Below are 14,751 nucleotides of genomic sequence, written 5' to 3' on the forward strand. Positions count from 1 at the left end.
AATAATTGGCGAATAATAAACGTCGGACTTTCGTAGGTAACTCCGCGGTGACTCTATCTTTAGTGCGTATGTTCTCACTTACGCGAACTCTTTACTCAGCTGGAGATACGATACACGATACCTAAATGAGACTAACGCGAGAGATTAACCTGTCCGCGACTACAGAATACACAAAAGAAAAACCACCCGTGGTCGTGACCACGGGTTTATATACCCCCTAGATCCTCGCAAGGCACGATCGTAATTTCGAAATCTTAATTTTTACATTTCCGAATCTGGGACATGTCGCAAGTTCGATGGCCGATTCGTATGCAACGACCTAACATCGCTGACGCCCGTTTGCTGACTCGCGGTTTGCATTATTTCGTTCCCGAGGAACGATTTCCGCATCGTTTACCGAGCGCATTCCTTAAAGTCTATCGATCTTAACTTATTCGCAATGCGAGGTCGATGAAAAGGGACACTGGCAGGGCCGGATGTAACACCCCCTTCGCCAGACACGAAACAGTCTCAAGAGGCTGTTTCGTGTAATAAGGGTGTACCTATTCATCGACTGCTTATCACATAACGCTTATTATATAACTGACTGAGATATATATATATATATATATATATATATATATTTTTTTTTATAAAATAAAAATGAGAATAGCGCAATGAATATAATATAATATAATTTTAATTCCGAGAACTTCTGACACCAATTTTGTAAAGTGTTCTGGATTCCGAGAAAAATTCCTCATATATTAAAAGAAATATAAATATAATAATGAAAATAATATAAAATGGTGAGGTAATTTTTTTTTTTTTTTTAAATTTGAAGAATTTAATTACTCGGTAATAGGTAAAATTATATATATTATATAGGTTATATAAGTTAATTATCAAAAATAAATAATTATAATTTCTATAATATGATATATTTATATATATAAAAAAATTATGTGTATTATATATTAAATATATTAATAATATATTATAATTGTAGTTATAGAGAATATGTATAAAGAATTTAATAATACTATTGAAAAATATAAATATAATAATAGAAATAATATAAAAAAATATATGTAAAAGATAGTATATAAAATAATGTAGGGTAAAAATTATTATATATATAAAAAAAAATGATAAAACTATTCGGGGCTTGGGGGAAGGGTCTGGATTATCTGCACGTGAATTGTGAGCCGCACCGCCAGCCCATGGCGTCGCAGCGATAGCTGCGATGCACTGTAGGCAGTGGTCCGCGTTGTTTCTGTTGAGTGCCCGTCTCCGGCACTCCATGCAGCTTGCCGCTGCGTGGGCGAGACGGCCTTCTCGCACCAGACGATGTACTTGTGCATGAGTGTACTGTCGTGCCTCGTCTTCGGTGAAGGCCCAGTGGCACCCATCGCAGACGATGGTGCCGTTGGGTCCCACTCCCTCCTTCCCAGGGCGTTCAGGAAAGGCGGCGGGAGCCACCTCTCCGCTGGGGTGGCCAGCCCTCGAGGCATCCGCGTGTCATTGAACATGGGCAATGTAGCTGTCCGACATTAAGGGAGGGAAAATAAACTTAGGTAATTATGGTTTATTACTCGGGAGGCGTTTTTTTTTTTTTTTTTTTTTATATAGTATTAATTATATAGTTTCCGTAGTAATTGTGTGGTTACATACCATTCCCTCGTTTTCTGTAGAAAGGGACACCGGCAGGGCCGGATGTAACAAGCGTTTTTTAATTCATCATGAAATCGATCTATATCAAAAGATTGCATAAAAATAGATTTAATTGTATTTATCAATTCCTCTAAAGTATTCGGCTCGCAGCTGTTTGCGATCAATTGGTCCACATGCCCACATATCTTATTCCGTATTAGAGCTAGTAAATTAATCCTATCCCCAGCCCTGACTCGAGAATTCGCGAGATTACATTGCCTAATAAATTTGGTTAAAGAACTAGCTTTACGATCAAACATCGGAACCAGATCAGCGGCCATTTTTAACGGCATAAATGCAATTTCAGAAACACTAGAAGGTATTTCAATAATATTTCCAGTACTAGACGTATTTGAAGATGAATATTCACTACTTGTAACCGAAGAATTATTTTCACGCAAAGCAACCTGTAACGGCACTCCACCCATTTCATCGCACTGTTCTAAAGTAGAAATCTGATTATTTGCGGACAACTGTATTCCCAAATCCTCAGTCTCAAAAGAACCACTACCACTCAAGGCTTCTCCCTTTCGCCCTTTTTTGAACTTTCTAATTCCCGTAATGTACGGAGGCATTTTCTTTTTAAAACAAAATCCGAAAAATTATATATATTTATATGTATAAGCTTTGCGAGCGGAAAACAGCGAATGTATATACAGGGTGCCCCAAAAATGTTGTAGTTCCTTGAAAGGGGTGGTTGGGGAGGTGATTTGAAACAACTTTTTTCTTTGCGAAAATGTCGGATGGGGCTTCGTTAAGCAGATATTAACAAAAAACCCCGACCAATCAGAGCGCACGCATACCGTTGGAGCGGCCGTGCTAGCGAAGGCTACGCGCTAGGTGGCCGCGCTCGTACGCGAACAAGTGACCTGACGTGCATCGAAGGAAATTGTGTAGCGTAGCAAATGAAAAAAGACGTAACAAATAAAATTAAAGTTTTGTCATGTCTTGTTCGTCATTTAAAGCGAGTAAAGAATAAAAGGTAAATCGAAAAGAATTATGTGTGACGTAAAAAGACAAATGCACAGTTTTCTTTAAGCAAAAACGAAAATAATTATTTGAACTAGGACAACAAGGAATACGTAAATTTCATTTTCAAATAACGCATAAACAAATAGGCAATGTAACGGAAAATAATAACTGTTGTTGTTAATAGTAACGTTTAGTAAAGTTTACGTTACACATGATTCTTTTCGATTTACCTTTTATTCTTTACTCGCTTAAATTTTAAATTTAAGAAACAGTAAACCCTAAATGAATTAAATAATTAGCTCACCCTTTCGGAAGTCCTTTTCTTTTCTTTCCTTCCTTTTTGGAAACCTGTGTCACTACACTGAGGTTGGTCATCGGCCGACGATATGGTTTTACGTATCCTAGTTATTACTTTGTCGAAGATGAATTCACTTCACTGCACGGCCGCCAACACTGATTAAGTAACACGATCACTCAATTTATTTTTAGTAGAACTTGTTGCTTCTACGTTGTAAACAAGTAGTGGCCCCAAAAGAGGCCGATTGTTATTAATTGAGCAAATGCTCCACGTAGCCACCGTCAGTGACAATGCACGTTTCAGCGCGTACAATGATATTACTTTGTACGCGCTGTAGCATTGCTGGCGTAATCATTGTTAATGCGCCATGAATGCGCGCTACCGCTTCTTCTGCCGACTCCACCGGTTGACGATACACCTCATTCTGAAATGATTGTAGCAAAACAAGCACAAAATGTAAGTAAGAATACCTATTACAAAGATAAGTAAACAATGAGAGCAACAGTATAATTACTTTCAGGAATCCCCAAAAGAAAAAATCCAGCGGATTCATATCAGGTGATCGCGGGGGCTATGGAACAGCACATCCGCGGCCGATCGACCTCCCCGGCAAAACTTCGTTCAGGTAGGCGCGGACATTTACGGCATAATGGGCTGGAGCCCCGTCATGTTGATAGAACATGTTCTGCCGGATTTCATATGGAATATCGTCCATGAGTTCCGGCAGAACATGCTTTAAAAAACCTTTATACGATGGACCGTCCAGCCTATTTGGCAAAATGTACGGTCCAACGATAAAGTTGCCGCAAATGCCGGCCCATCTTGTGCTGCCCGTGGACGAAGTGCTAATGGATTTTCGTCGTCCCACACATGCCTATTATGTGAATTGAAACACCCTTCTATAGTGAAGAGAGCTTCATCCGTCCATAATATGTATTTGCAGAACGACGGATTGCTTGCCACTTCTTCCAACAACCACCGTGAATACTGAAGCCGCTGGCTGTAATCTCCAGGGCGCAACTGCTGCACCGGTACATACTTATACGGATGTAGCAGATGCTCCTTCAAAATTCGGTGCACCGTCGTTCAGCTGATACTAGAATAAAATAAAAAAACATTTACTATTATATAACATTACCTTTTTTAATTAATTATTGCTGCAATTATCTTGTACTATAGCTTACTTTAAGAGGCGGCTCAGATCGCGCACACTGACAGTGGCATCTTCCTGTATGGTATCCAGGACTTGATCATTGGTTGTGTTTCTTCTTGCTGTTCTAGGGCGACCCATTTCGCTGCCTTGCGGTATCACGGACCCCGTAGTATAAAATCTATGGGCCACCCTGCGCAAGGTATTGTGGCTAGGCACTCTTTGGATATCTCCGTTTAAAATCTTCGATTGCAAGTCCCGTATCTCCATCATTTTGGGATACACCAAGAACATACGGAATAATTAGATGGCGAAAACATTTCTCCTTCAGTGTTTCTGACTGACTGACAAGATTTTATGTACGCTGTCGAACATAGCCGATTTCGGCAGTCATTTTGATCGCGGTGCGGCGAATTCCATTGACACCGGATCACACGCGTCGCAATCATCAAAGATACGCAACTTCTTGCCGCTTCTACGTACACATTGTTTCGGGTTACTTTGATATTCGAATGTTCGTTTCCATTCTAGAAAATCGACACGTAATGAGAGCTCAACAGTCAGGATGGTTCGTTCTTGACACTTATGCGAAACGCGAGTTTCCAAAGAATGTTGGTTTTTTTCTACGTGAATCCTGTTGTTCTGGTGGGAGTTAGCTCACAATGGGACCATGAGACACTACTTGAGGGAGAGGAAGCTCCTTCGGAAAAATCTTGTCAATCACTCAGAAATCCTCCGCGAAATATGTTCTCTGCTCAGAAATATTACAGAATGTTCTGGGTGTATGCCCAGAACAATGGAGACGCTAATGGTTCGCGTACGAGCGCGACCGCCTAGCGCGTAGCCTTCACTAGCACGGCCGCTCCAACGGTATGCGTGCGCTCTGATTGGTCGGGGTTTTTCGTTAATATCTGCTTAACGAAGCCTCATCCGACATTTTCGCAAAGGAAAAAGTTGTTTCAAATCACCTCCCCAACCACCCCTTTCAAGGAACTACAACATTTTTGGGACACCCTGTATATATGTACGCAGCTGTTACGTCCTAGCTTCGATTCACAAAAATTGTAGTTCACACATACAAATTAATTTCTCACTTTTGTTCCACGCCCCTCCCCATGGACACGCGTCTAAGCGGGATTGACTAACTGCGTCGAGTTCTTTATGTTACCTTTTGTTTTATTTTCGAATGTACCCGCAAAATACTTACTTAGGTCGATTGGTGCTTCTAAGCAGGTAATGGGCGTATCGTGGGTCGCTTATTGGGATGTCGGTGAAAGACGGCAACACCACGGTGTAGTTTATCGATGTCAGCTTCCACGTGATGCCTGGTATCCTATTTTTGAGTCCTTCTGGTCTTGTTGAAGCGAATATCCCGAGCGGGTAGCGTCCTGCTATCGTGGGTTCACTAAACTCGCGGATTAACTTACGAAGTTGATTCTTACGTCCCGCGCCACGGGTTCTTTTGGACATTTATATAAATGGAAATAGAGAGGTGATCCTCTCCTATTTCAGTTTATGGATGTTTTCTCCTTTGGAGGAGTCAAGCGGTTACTCTCTCTAACCACCTCGTCCAGAGTAAAAGGAAAAAGGGAATTTGGAGTAATGAGGAAAGAGATCGAACTCTAAACTGTTATACAAAATAACTGCGTTTATTATAGTCCTTGCACGACTATTATGATTGATAGTTAACAATCCAATGATTTACAATTTTTACAATTTGACAATTGACGATTTACGATGCACGAGAATCTCTACGAGACTATCTAAGTCGAGAATGAATATCAATATAACAATGAGGCTCCCTATTTTTGCGGCAGTTTTTATACTCTAGGAAAAGCCTAAATTTTGAGAGTGGGGCATTGTCTCTATGCGGATGCAATGCCCCCTCTTTCCCTATTACGCGGAAAATTCGTGACTCGCTCTTAGCTGGGTCAAATTCTTATTTTATTTTGGACTTATGTACTCTTGCACTTTGCATGGTAGCTGCAATCCTTTTATCCTTGTGGCGATGCGGCACTCTGGCGCAAGTGCTGAGATAGGACTATCGACTCAGCGTTGTCTTAATCTCTTAGACTTGGGATTTGTTTTAGCACACATAGGAGGTATCTCGTAGATATTCCCATCTAGTGTCACTCCTATGTGGCATTGAATTAAAAGAGAGGTAGCATGAAGATATTCCCATCTTCCTGCCATCTCCTTACTTAATTTAAATGCTAGCGCATTTGCCTGGAGGGTGAGCGAGAGGCGGATGTAACAACATATTTCTAGATCTATCTTGCGAGAATGTAAGTGCATCTCTTTATTCAATATTTTTGCCATTTGTCCAAGTATTGCATTGAAAACTGTATGTTTTCCCTATGTTCTAATATAATAGTTGCGTTGCAACATTAGAATAACTATTAAAGCATATATAATTACGTAGAAGAATGTTTAATTAGGACAAGTATAACTACTGCATAATTACAACTACAAGTAAGTATTGTTCAAGTAGATACATTATTAGATATCGTGAGACTTTTCAATATATAGAATAAACTGAAATGGAAAGTACCATTTGTATTGAAGAAGCTTAACATCATTTGACGCATGTAATAACTACAGAATCACATTAAATGCTAACTATTAATATAGATGAAAGTGTAAAACTGCTTTTTCTTGTAATTCACCATTTATATCTGTTTGATCATCAACAACATATCACAGGACTCAAGTAATGGGAACTTTGAATATTGAATCCCACTAAAAAAAGTTTCGTGTCATGTTCATTGATCTGGTTTACTATCTTCTTAATCTTCCTTGAGAAATCAAAACTTTTCTCCTCGGTATTATCCAATTTCCACCTTATGTACACAGATACTTACTCAATTTTTCTACTCAAATTTTCTTCCACTGTCTTAGTAACTGGCATCCAGCTATTCCTTACTCTAACCTATATATGTCAAACGATATATCCAAGTGTTTCTTAATTGGACAAAATGGTGAAAGACGGCAACACCACGGTGTAGTTTATCGATGTCAGCTTCCACGTGATGCCTGGTATCCTATTTTTGAGTCCTCCTGGTCTTGTGAAGCGAATATCCTGAGCGAGTAGCGTCCTGGTATCGCGAGTTCACTAAACTCGCGAATCAACTTACGAAGTTGATTCTTACATTCCACACGACGGGTTCTTTTGGGCATTTATATAAATGGAAATAGAGCGGGGATCTTCTCCTATTTCCGTTTATGGATGTTTTCATCTTTGGAGGGGTCAAACGGTTGGCCTCTCTAACCACCTCATCCAGAGTAAAAGGAAAAAGGGAATTTGGAGTAATGAGGGAAGAGATCGAACTCTAAACTGTTATACAAAATAACTGCGTTTATTATAGTCCTTGCACGACTATTATGATTGATAGTTAACAATCCAATGATTTGCAATTTTTACAATTTGACGATTGACGATTGACGATTTACGATTACGATTTACGATGCACGAGAATCTCCACGAGACTATCTAAGTCGAGAATGAATATCAATATAACAATGAGGCTTTTTATTTTTGCGGCAGTATTTATACCTTAGGAAAAGCCTAAATTTTGAGAGTGGGGCATTGTGTCTATGCGGATGCAATGCTCCCTCCTTTCCTATTACGCGGAAAATAGGCCTTCGGCGCTTCCATCCTTGACGGCAGTCCCAGATAGTCTCGACTTTTCACCCGAGAAGCCAAACTATGCGCAATGCATTTCCCTACGATAAAAAAAAAAAGTTCGAATTGTGAGATTGTTGGAAAAGTGCAGCGACTCTGGCGCGAAGTCAGATAGCTAGCAGAAATCGGTATCTCCCAGTAAAGGGTAACCCTCAGAATAGGTTAAACTAGGAGCTCGAATTGGGGAGCATGAGGCTGGACGCACGCTTTCCTGGCACTGGGGCAGTTGGTCGAGGTCACCATGCCTCTTCCACAAACCTCCAGGTCGGGTCAAAAACCACAACCTACCTGATGTTCCCTTATACCAAGGAGGCGCTTTGGCGTCTTCCTGGGCGGGGTGCGTCCGGTCAAGACCACTCACCGCACCTCCTCGAGGGGCTCCTGGGTCTCCGTTTCAGTAGTCGGCGTTTGCTTACGAGAACCGATTTGCTGGATGCGGAGAGCGAACGCGGTAAGCTGGCAACGGGACAGATTTCTTGTTGACGACACGGCAAGTGAGAAGGAGTTCCGGGTACGGTGCCCACCCGCAATGGAGCACCAGTTTATGAATAATGGAAAACCACGGATTAAACGTTTACGGTGCAGAGGGCGTCGGATCCCTCAGTACCGGCGCGGTGAGGAGTAGTCGACCAGGGGGTCTATTCTCGAGTCGTACGATCAGTTTTCGTATACGCAAGTTGGTCACTTTCATATGATGTCGCTTCAAACGGTATTCTCGAATCGAAAGCGCTGATTCGTATACGACATGTTTCGTACGGTTTGCATCGGATAGTTGATGACCACACTAAACACAAGTTCGTATGAAATTCGCGCATGCGCACTAGTTTTAGCGCCAGTAATTGACGATCGTGCAGCGTCGTGTAGCGAAATTGAGCAGTATACCTGTATAACCTAGAAAATGGCAAATTTCAGTAATGCCGTAAATCTAGCTGTATTAAATGAAGTATTATACGATCCGCCTTCTAAGCGGATCGTTCGACAACGTGTCGATCCATTTGAGATACCGGATGATCAGTTTATAAAATTATATCGACTAAATAAATGTATAGTTACCGACGTTATAAATATCGTCGAAGAATTTGGGGAACCAGTCTCTCGGACGTCAGCATTAGACTCCTAGACAAAGGTAATTATATCATATTAATGCTTTGTCCACATGTATAGTGTTTACGAAAACAATAGTCTGATCAATAAATAAAATGTCGCACATTATTACTATAGTCTTTCTTTGATGTCTATAAAAATTCAATACGTTTTTAGGTATTAACAGCAATGCAATTCTTTGCGCGAGGAAGCTACCAATCAGACGTTGGACATAACATTTACACTTCCATTAGCCAACTATCCGTCAATCGATGCATTCATAGTGTCATAGATGCTCTAAATCAGCAACACGTGCAAAATGAATGGATAAATTTCCCGAGAAATATACAGGAACTGCAAACACTCAGAAATAGGTAGTGTTATTTTTCGGAATTTTATGGTTTATTATCATATAATTCTAATCCCAATACATTTTACAATTACAATGTTTGTATAATGCATTGTTTAGATTTTATCAACGGCATGGATTTCCCGGTGTTATCGAATGCATCGATTGTACACATGTTGCAATCGTAGCACCTGGCATCAATGATCCGGAGTATCCAGAACATATATATGTAAATCGTAAAGGATATCATTCCATAAATGTTCAATTGGTATGGTAACACAATAATAAAACTGAAATAATAACATCACGACTATAAGAATATGATATCGCTGTTACAGGTTTGTGATCCTGATTTAAGGATAATACATGTGAATGCACGATTCCCTGGGAGTACGCACAATAATTATATTTTGAACAATAGCAATATATTGCCAGCCCTAAAAAGTATTAACGAATATCATGGAAATGGTACAGCCTCAAAATTCATCAACGCGTGCGTGGTATTGCACAATATGTGCATACAAAATGGACTCCGAAGAGAAGAAATGGACTAAGAAAAGCGAATCCGGATTTAGCAAGAGGACGAGCACTTGAACAGCATATAATTAGGTCCTTTTTTACTTAAGAAGAAGAATATTGTGTTTACATAGTATTTTTATTTTATAATATATAATACACCAATAATATACGAAATATAATACAGCAAACATACAGAAAAATATATACATATTTTATAAAATTGTACTATTGTATTCAATTCTACACCGAAAGCCTTAATAATAGAATATCAATCATTTTTATAACTACTTTATTATTAGATTACTATTTTAAAGTAGATATGTACAGGCACCTTAACTTGTATACAGAGCTGTAAAGTAATGATTACTTTTGTATTCATTACAATTTGGAATAATTACATTCGAATTCATCTAGTAAATGTTTTACCCTATACTGTTATGAAAAAATTATTTGTACCTCTTTTCCATTACAATTGTAATATCTTTCCACGTTACCCATGAGGTAATATTGCTGTCAACGCGTTTTCTTAAAAGTGGTGTCCCCACTATGCCTATTCCACTAAGAATAATATGCATAACGTACATAGTTTAAGTAATGTTAAGTAATTCTTGAGTACTTTCTTTTTAGTAATTATGAAATACATTATTCTTAATTACTGAGTAATTCAATTACTTTTAAATAATTTCTTATAACTACCCAGAAAGTAATTAAAAGGTATCCCAAATCTAAAGTAAATAAAAATATCTAAAAGTATGTTACGAGCCAGGGCGATAGCGATGCGCGTGTGAGCCCTGCGAGTGGGTTGAATTCAAGAATCGGAGAAGATACGATTAGTCCTGTTTATTTCAATGGATCCAAAGATTGAGGATGGAGTAGAAATCGCAGACGACTCTGACGCGAAGTCAGATAGCTGCTGGGAATTGGTATCTCCCGGTAAAGGGTAACCGTAGGATCGGTATCTCCCAGTGAAGGGTAACCGTTGGGAAGGTTAGGTAAAGAATAAGAAAGGAAAGATTGGTATCTCCCAATTAAGGGTAACCGTAGGATCGGTATCTCCCGGTAAAGGGTAACCGTTGGGAAGGTTAGGTAAGGATTGAATCGCATCGTTGGAATATAATACGCGTCGTGGATAAAGCCTCGCAACTATTAATTCTAAACGAATAATAACTCGAGCGGTAAAGTTATTATGTTGTGGGGTCGTTACACTGGTTAGGATTGCTTATTCCAATGGTGAAGGTTTAATAATGATTTAACAGACCTTGTAAGGTTAACGAATGATTATATATTCAAAACTGAATAATTCTAATAATACAATGGTACAGTGTCGTGTTGTCGCGGTTAGTGTATGAATTTAATTACCTAATTGTTGCACGGTGTTCACGCACTGGCGATGCGGGGGTCGAGAATTCTTCTATGCCGTAATAGATTTTGTACTGTCCTCGCGGATCTATATGGTTAATGTTGATCGAAAGGGATCTGAAGCCCGATCTCACTGAAGCGCAACTCTGAAGACGATCGACGTGACTTTACCAAGTAACTCTTTCGTACTAATCCCTCGAGTAACGAAAATCATGGGTTTATATACCCCTAGATATTGATTGGGATACGTCAGTGATTCCCATATATGGAAATTTGGCGGTTGAGATTTTCTTTACTCAGAGGTGAACATCTGTGGGGCTTTAGGGAAAGTTTAGATAAAGGGTTACCCATGCAACGCGAGTTAAAAGATGATTCTGAGAAAAGTATGGTACAATTGCAGGGTGCATTTCGGTAAGACCAGACTCCACATTTCAAGGGGTAGATAAAAGAAATGAACGCGAGCTTCGAAAAGAACGGGTGCGCATACGTAACAAGTAATTAAAAGATAATAATAATTACTTTTTAATTATTTTGAGGTAATTTTATATACTTTAGATTTGGGATACCTTTCAATTACTTTCTAGGTAGTTATAAGTAATTGAATTACTCAGTAATTAAGAATAAGGTATTGCATAATTACTAAAAACAAAGTAATCAAGAATTACTTAAATAATTACCTTCTAATTCAAAATTGAAATTTATTGTACTATGCAAATTTTCGAAAGATAGAACTTTCATATGATTTATCCGTAGTGTGTAGTAGCTAAAGTTTCTAAGGCTGTCGCAATTCTTTCTTTAGCTACTACATCCCTCTCCAACAATGCCAATTTTTTATTGTAATACTCCTTCCTATTTTCTTTGTCTTCCTCGGCTATTCGTGCCAGAAGCACTGAAGATTGTGATCTCGTGCCAGTTTGTTTTTGTAATTTAGTGGCTTGACGTAGAAGGTGTTTCTGTCTCACTATAAATAAGCAATATATTAATCCATGTCCAGCGGGCACTTTTAACTTATAAATAAAAATATTTAAAATAAAGTAAAGTAAATAAATTTGTTATGAAAGTTCATAACAGTAACCGTTTCTATATAATTAGGAAAATACATCAGCTATTACTTACTTTTTTCTATCTTAATCGTTGGTCTCTCCACTATCGTTGAAGGGCCAGGTTGCGAGTCTACTGGTGTTTCCACCTGCTCGTCGTCCACCAAGTTTGCGTCTAAATATTCTTCGAAGTAGTCTTTCAATAGTACAGTATACTTTTCAATTTTTAAACATATTTACGTACAAATTGTATCGGCGTGTCATCTACATTGGAATCATCCTTCACTTGTGTAGGATGTATTGTATTGTGGACACGTTCCTCCTCCACCGATAAATTGTCTGTACTTAAGGGATAGACACGGGTAATGCAGCGAGATGACATTACCGTCAAAACTGGGCGTAAAAAGGGGTCCGTGATTTTTCGCTTTTCGTCCTTATTTTACTGAAATCGAAATATTCTTACATATGTGATAGCAAAAGCGTGAATGCATTTCACAATGCACGCACGAACGCACACACGCACGCACGCACGCACGCACGCACGCACACACACAAAGAATGTATTTATTATATATTGTTATATTTAATTAATATAAACATAATTTTTCCCCGCTCCTTTTCCTCCTCCTCCTCCTCCTTCTCCTCCTTCTCTTTTCCCTCTTCCCCCGTATTTCAGGGAGTGCACCTCCCGTTTGAGCCTGGCAATCTGTAATGTAGACAATAAACAGAAATGTTATGTTAATAATTACTTGAGAAACTAATACAATGATTGGGAGGTTCAACTTGGGGAAACTGTAAGAAATATCATACCAATAAAACATTTAGGTTTTTAAATTTAAATAGCTTAATTAGAGCATAATATTGAAGATATTGAGGTAACTTAATAATTTTTAAATATTTATAAATTAATTAAATTAACTTTATAGTGAAATTATAATGTTTTTATTAAACTATACAAATAAGGGGAAATAATAATGATTAAACATTTTTTTTGAATTAGAAGTTCTAAGTAATTATTTCTTTAATTAGAAATTACTTCAATTAAATTATTAACAATAATTTACCTCTTTTTGGTTTTAATTAAATTAGATATATTAAATTAGCTTAATTACTATAAAATGCAACATTATTATTATAAATTAACTAATATCCATATATAAAGTAAAATTTACATTTAATTTCGAACTAAAAATTGATTAATTTAGTTAATCTATATATATTTAAGTTAGGTTAATTGATTCATTTTAAAAAGTTAAAAGATCGTTCCAATCATAAAGTAAAAATTTAAATTATTAAAAATAATATAAATGTTAATCTTGTATTTAAAGGGTAATATAAATTAATAACCTTTATTATAGGGATTATTAAAATAATCTCAATATCAAAAATTAAAAATATTAAGGTAATTATGTAGAATTGAATAGAAAATGGTAATCGAGATCTAGTTAATGGGTCAAATCCACATTCAAAAGGTAAATTTTTTTCTCGCCTTTTTTTTATATTTATTGATAGAAATAGATTTATAATTATAATAATTATAGGGATAATAATTATAATTATTAGGATAAAAATTAAAGTTAAAATTATACATATTCATTTTATTATAAATGAAATTGTTTAATTGGAAATTAAATGTAATTATTATACTATGTGTATATTTAATTAAATATTCATCAGTAAACAGAAATATAAAGAAATAATCAAATAATGTCAACGAAATGTCAGTATCATGAGGCAGCTTCAAAATGAAAGTGATGTATTTTAGAAAAATGATTTTTAGTTAATCGAATATAACATCTAGTTAAAAATAAAATTCCAATAATTACATGTAATCCGTGAAATCCTGTTATTATAAAAAAAATTGAGCCAAAAATTCTATCATTAAAGCAAAATCTTGCTTCAAAATATTCAATTGCCTGTAACCTAGAGAAGTAAATTCCTAAAATAATAGTTATTAGTAATCTAAATATTCTTTTATCAATTTTATTATTAATTAAAGAATGATGTCTTCAAGTAACTGTTAATCCTGATGAAATTAAAATAATTGAGTTTAATAAAGGAATATCATAAGGGTTAAATATAGTAATTATCTTAGGAGGTCAAATTGAGCCAATCTCAATATTTGGGGAAATTGATCTGTGGAAATACGTTAAAAAAAAGGAAATAAAAAAAAATAGTTCAGATACAATAAATAAGATTATCCCAAATTTTATTAATTTATATACTGAAAGAGTGTGTCACCCTTGGTATGTTCTTTCTCGAATAACATCTCGTCATCATTGATAAATTGATATAATTATAGGAATTAATCTTATTATAATGAATACGTAATTACTTAATAAAAATCAATTTAATATTCTAATTAGAAGGTTTATTAGATTTAAAGATGAAATTAAAGGTCATGGACTAATAGTTACTAGGTGGAAAGGATGATTTTGATTAATTGTCATTAATTTACTTCATTAAAGTACAAAATTCTAAGAATAGAAAATACATATGATTGAATAATAGAAACAGAAATCTCCAGTAATATTAGTATATTCTGAATTACAATAGCTAAGGGGATTAAAAAAATAAACATATTATTTATTGAAGAACCAAGTAATG

The 14,751-nt window shown here is 36.7% G+C and overlaps 1 protein-coding gene across 1 annotated transcript; it reads right to left on the reverse strand.

Moving 5' to 3' along the window:
- Positions 1-13,801: 13,801 nt before the first annotated feature.
- Positions 13,802-14,594, reverse strand: LOC128896582 (cytochrome c oxidase subunit 3-like). Its single transcript, XM_054159947.1, is given in 1 exon segment — positions 13,802-14,594. A coding segment is annotated over 1 exon segment (777 nt). The 3' UTR covers positions 13,802-13,817.
- Between the last annotated feature and the right edge of the window lie 157 nt (positions 14,595-14,751).

The sequence above is a fragment of the Hylaeus anthracinus genome, unplaced genomic scaffold, assembly GCF_026225885.1.
Source record: "Hylaeus anthracinus isolate JK02 unplaced genomic scaffold, UHH_iyHylAnth1.0_haploid 11574, whole genome shotgun sequence".
NCBI lineage: Eukaryota > Metazoa > Arthropoda > Insecta > Hymenoptera > Colletidae > Hylaeus > Hylaeus anthracinus.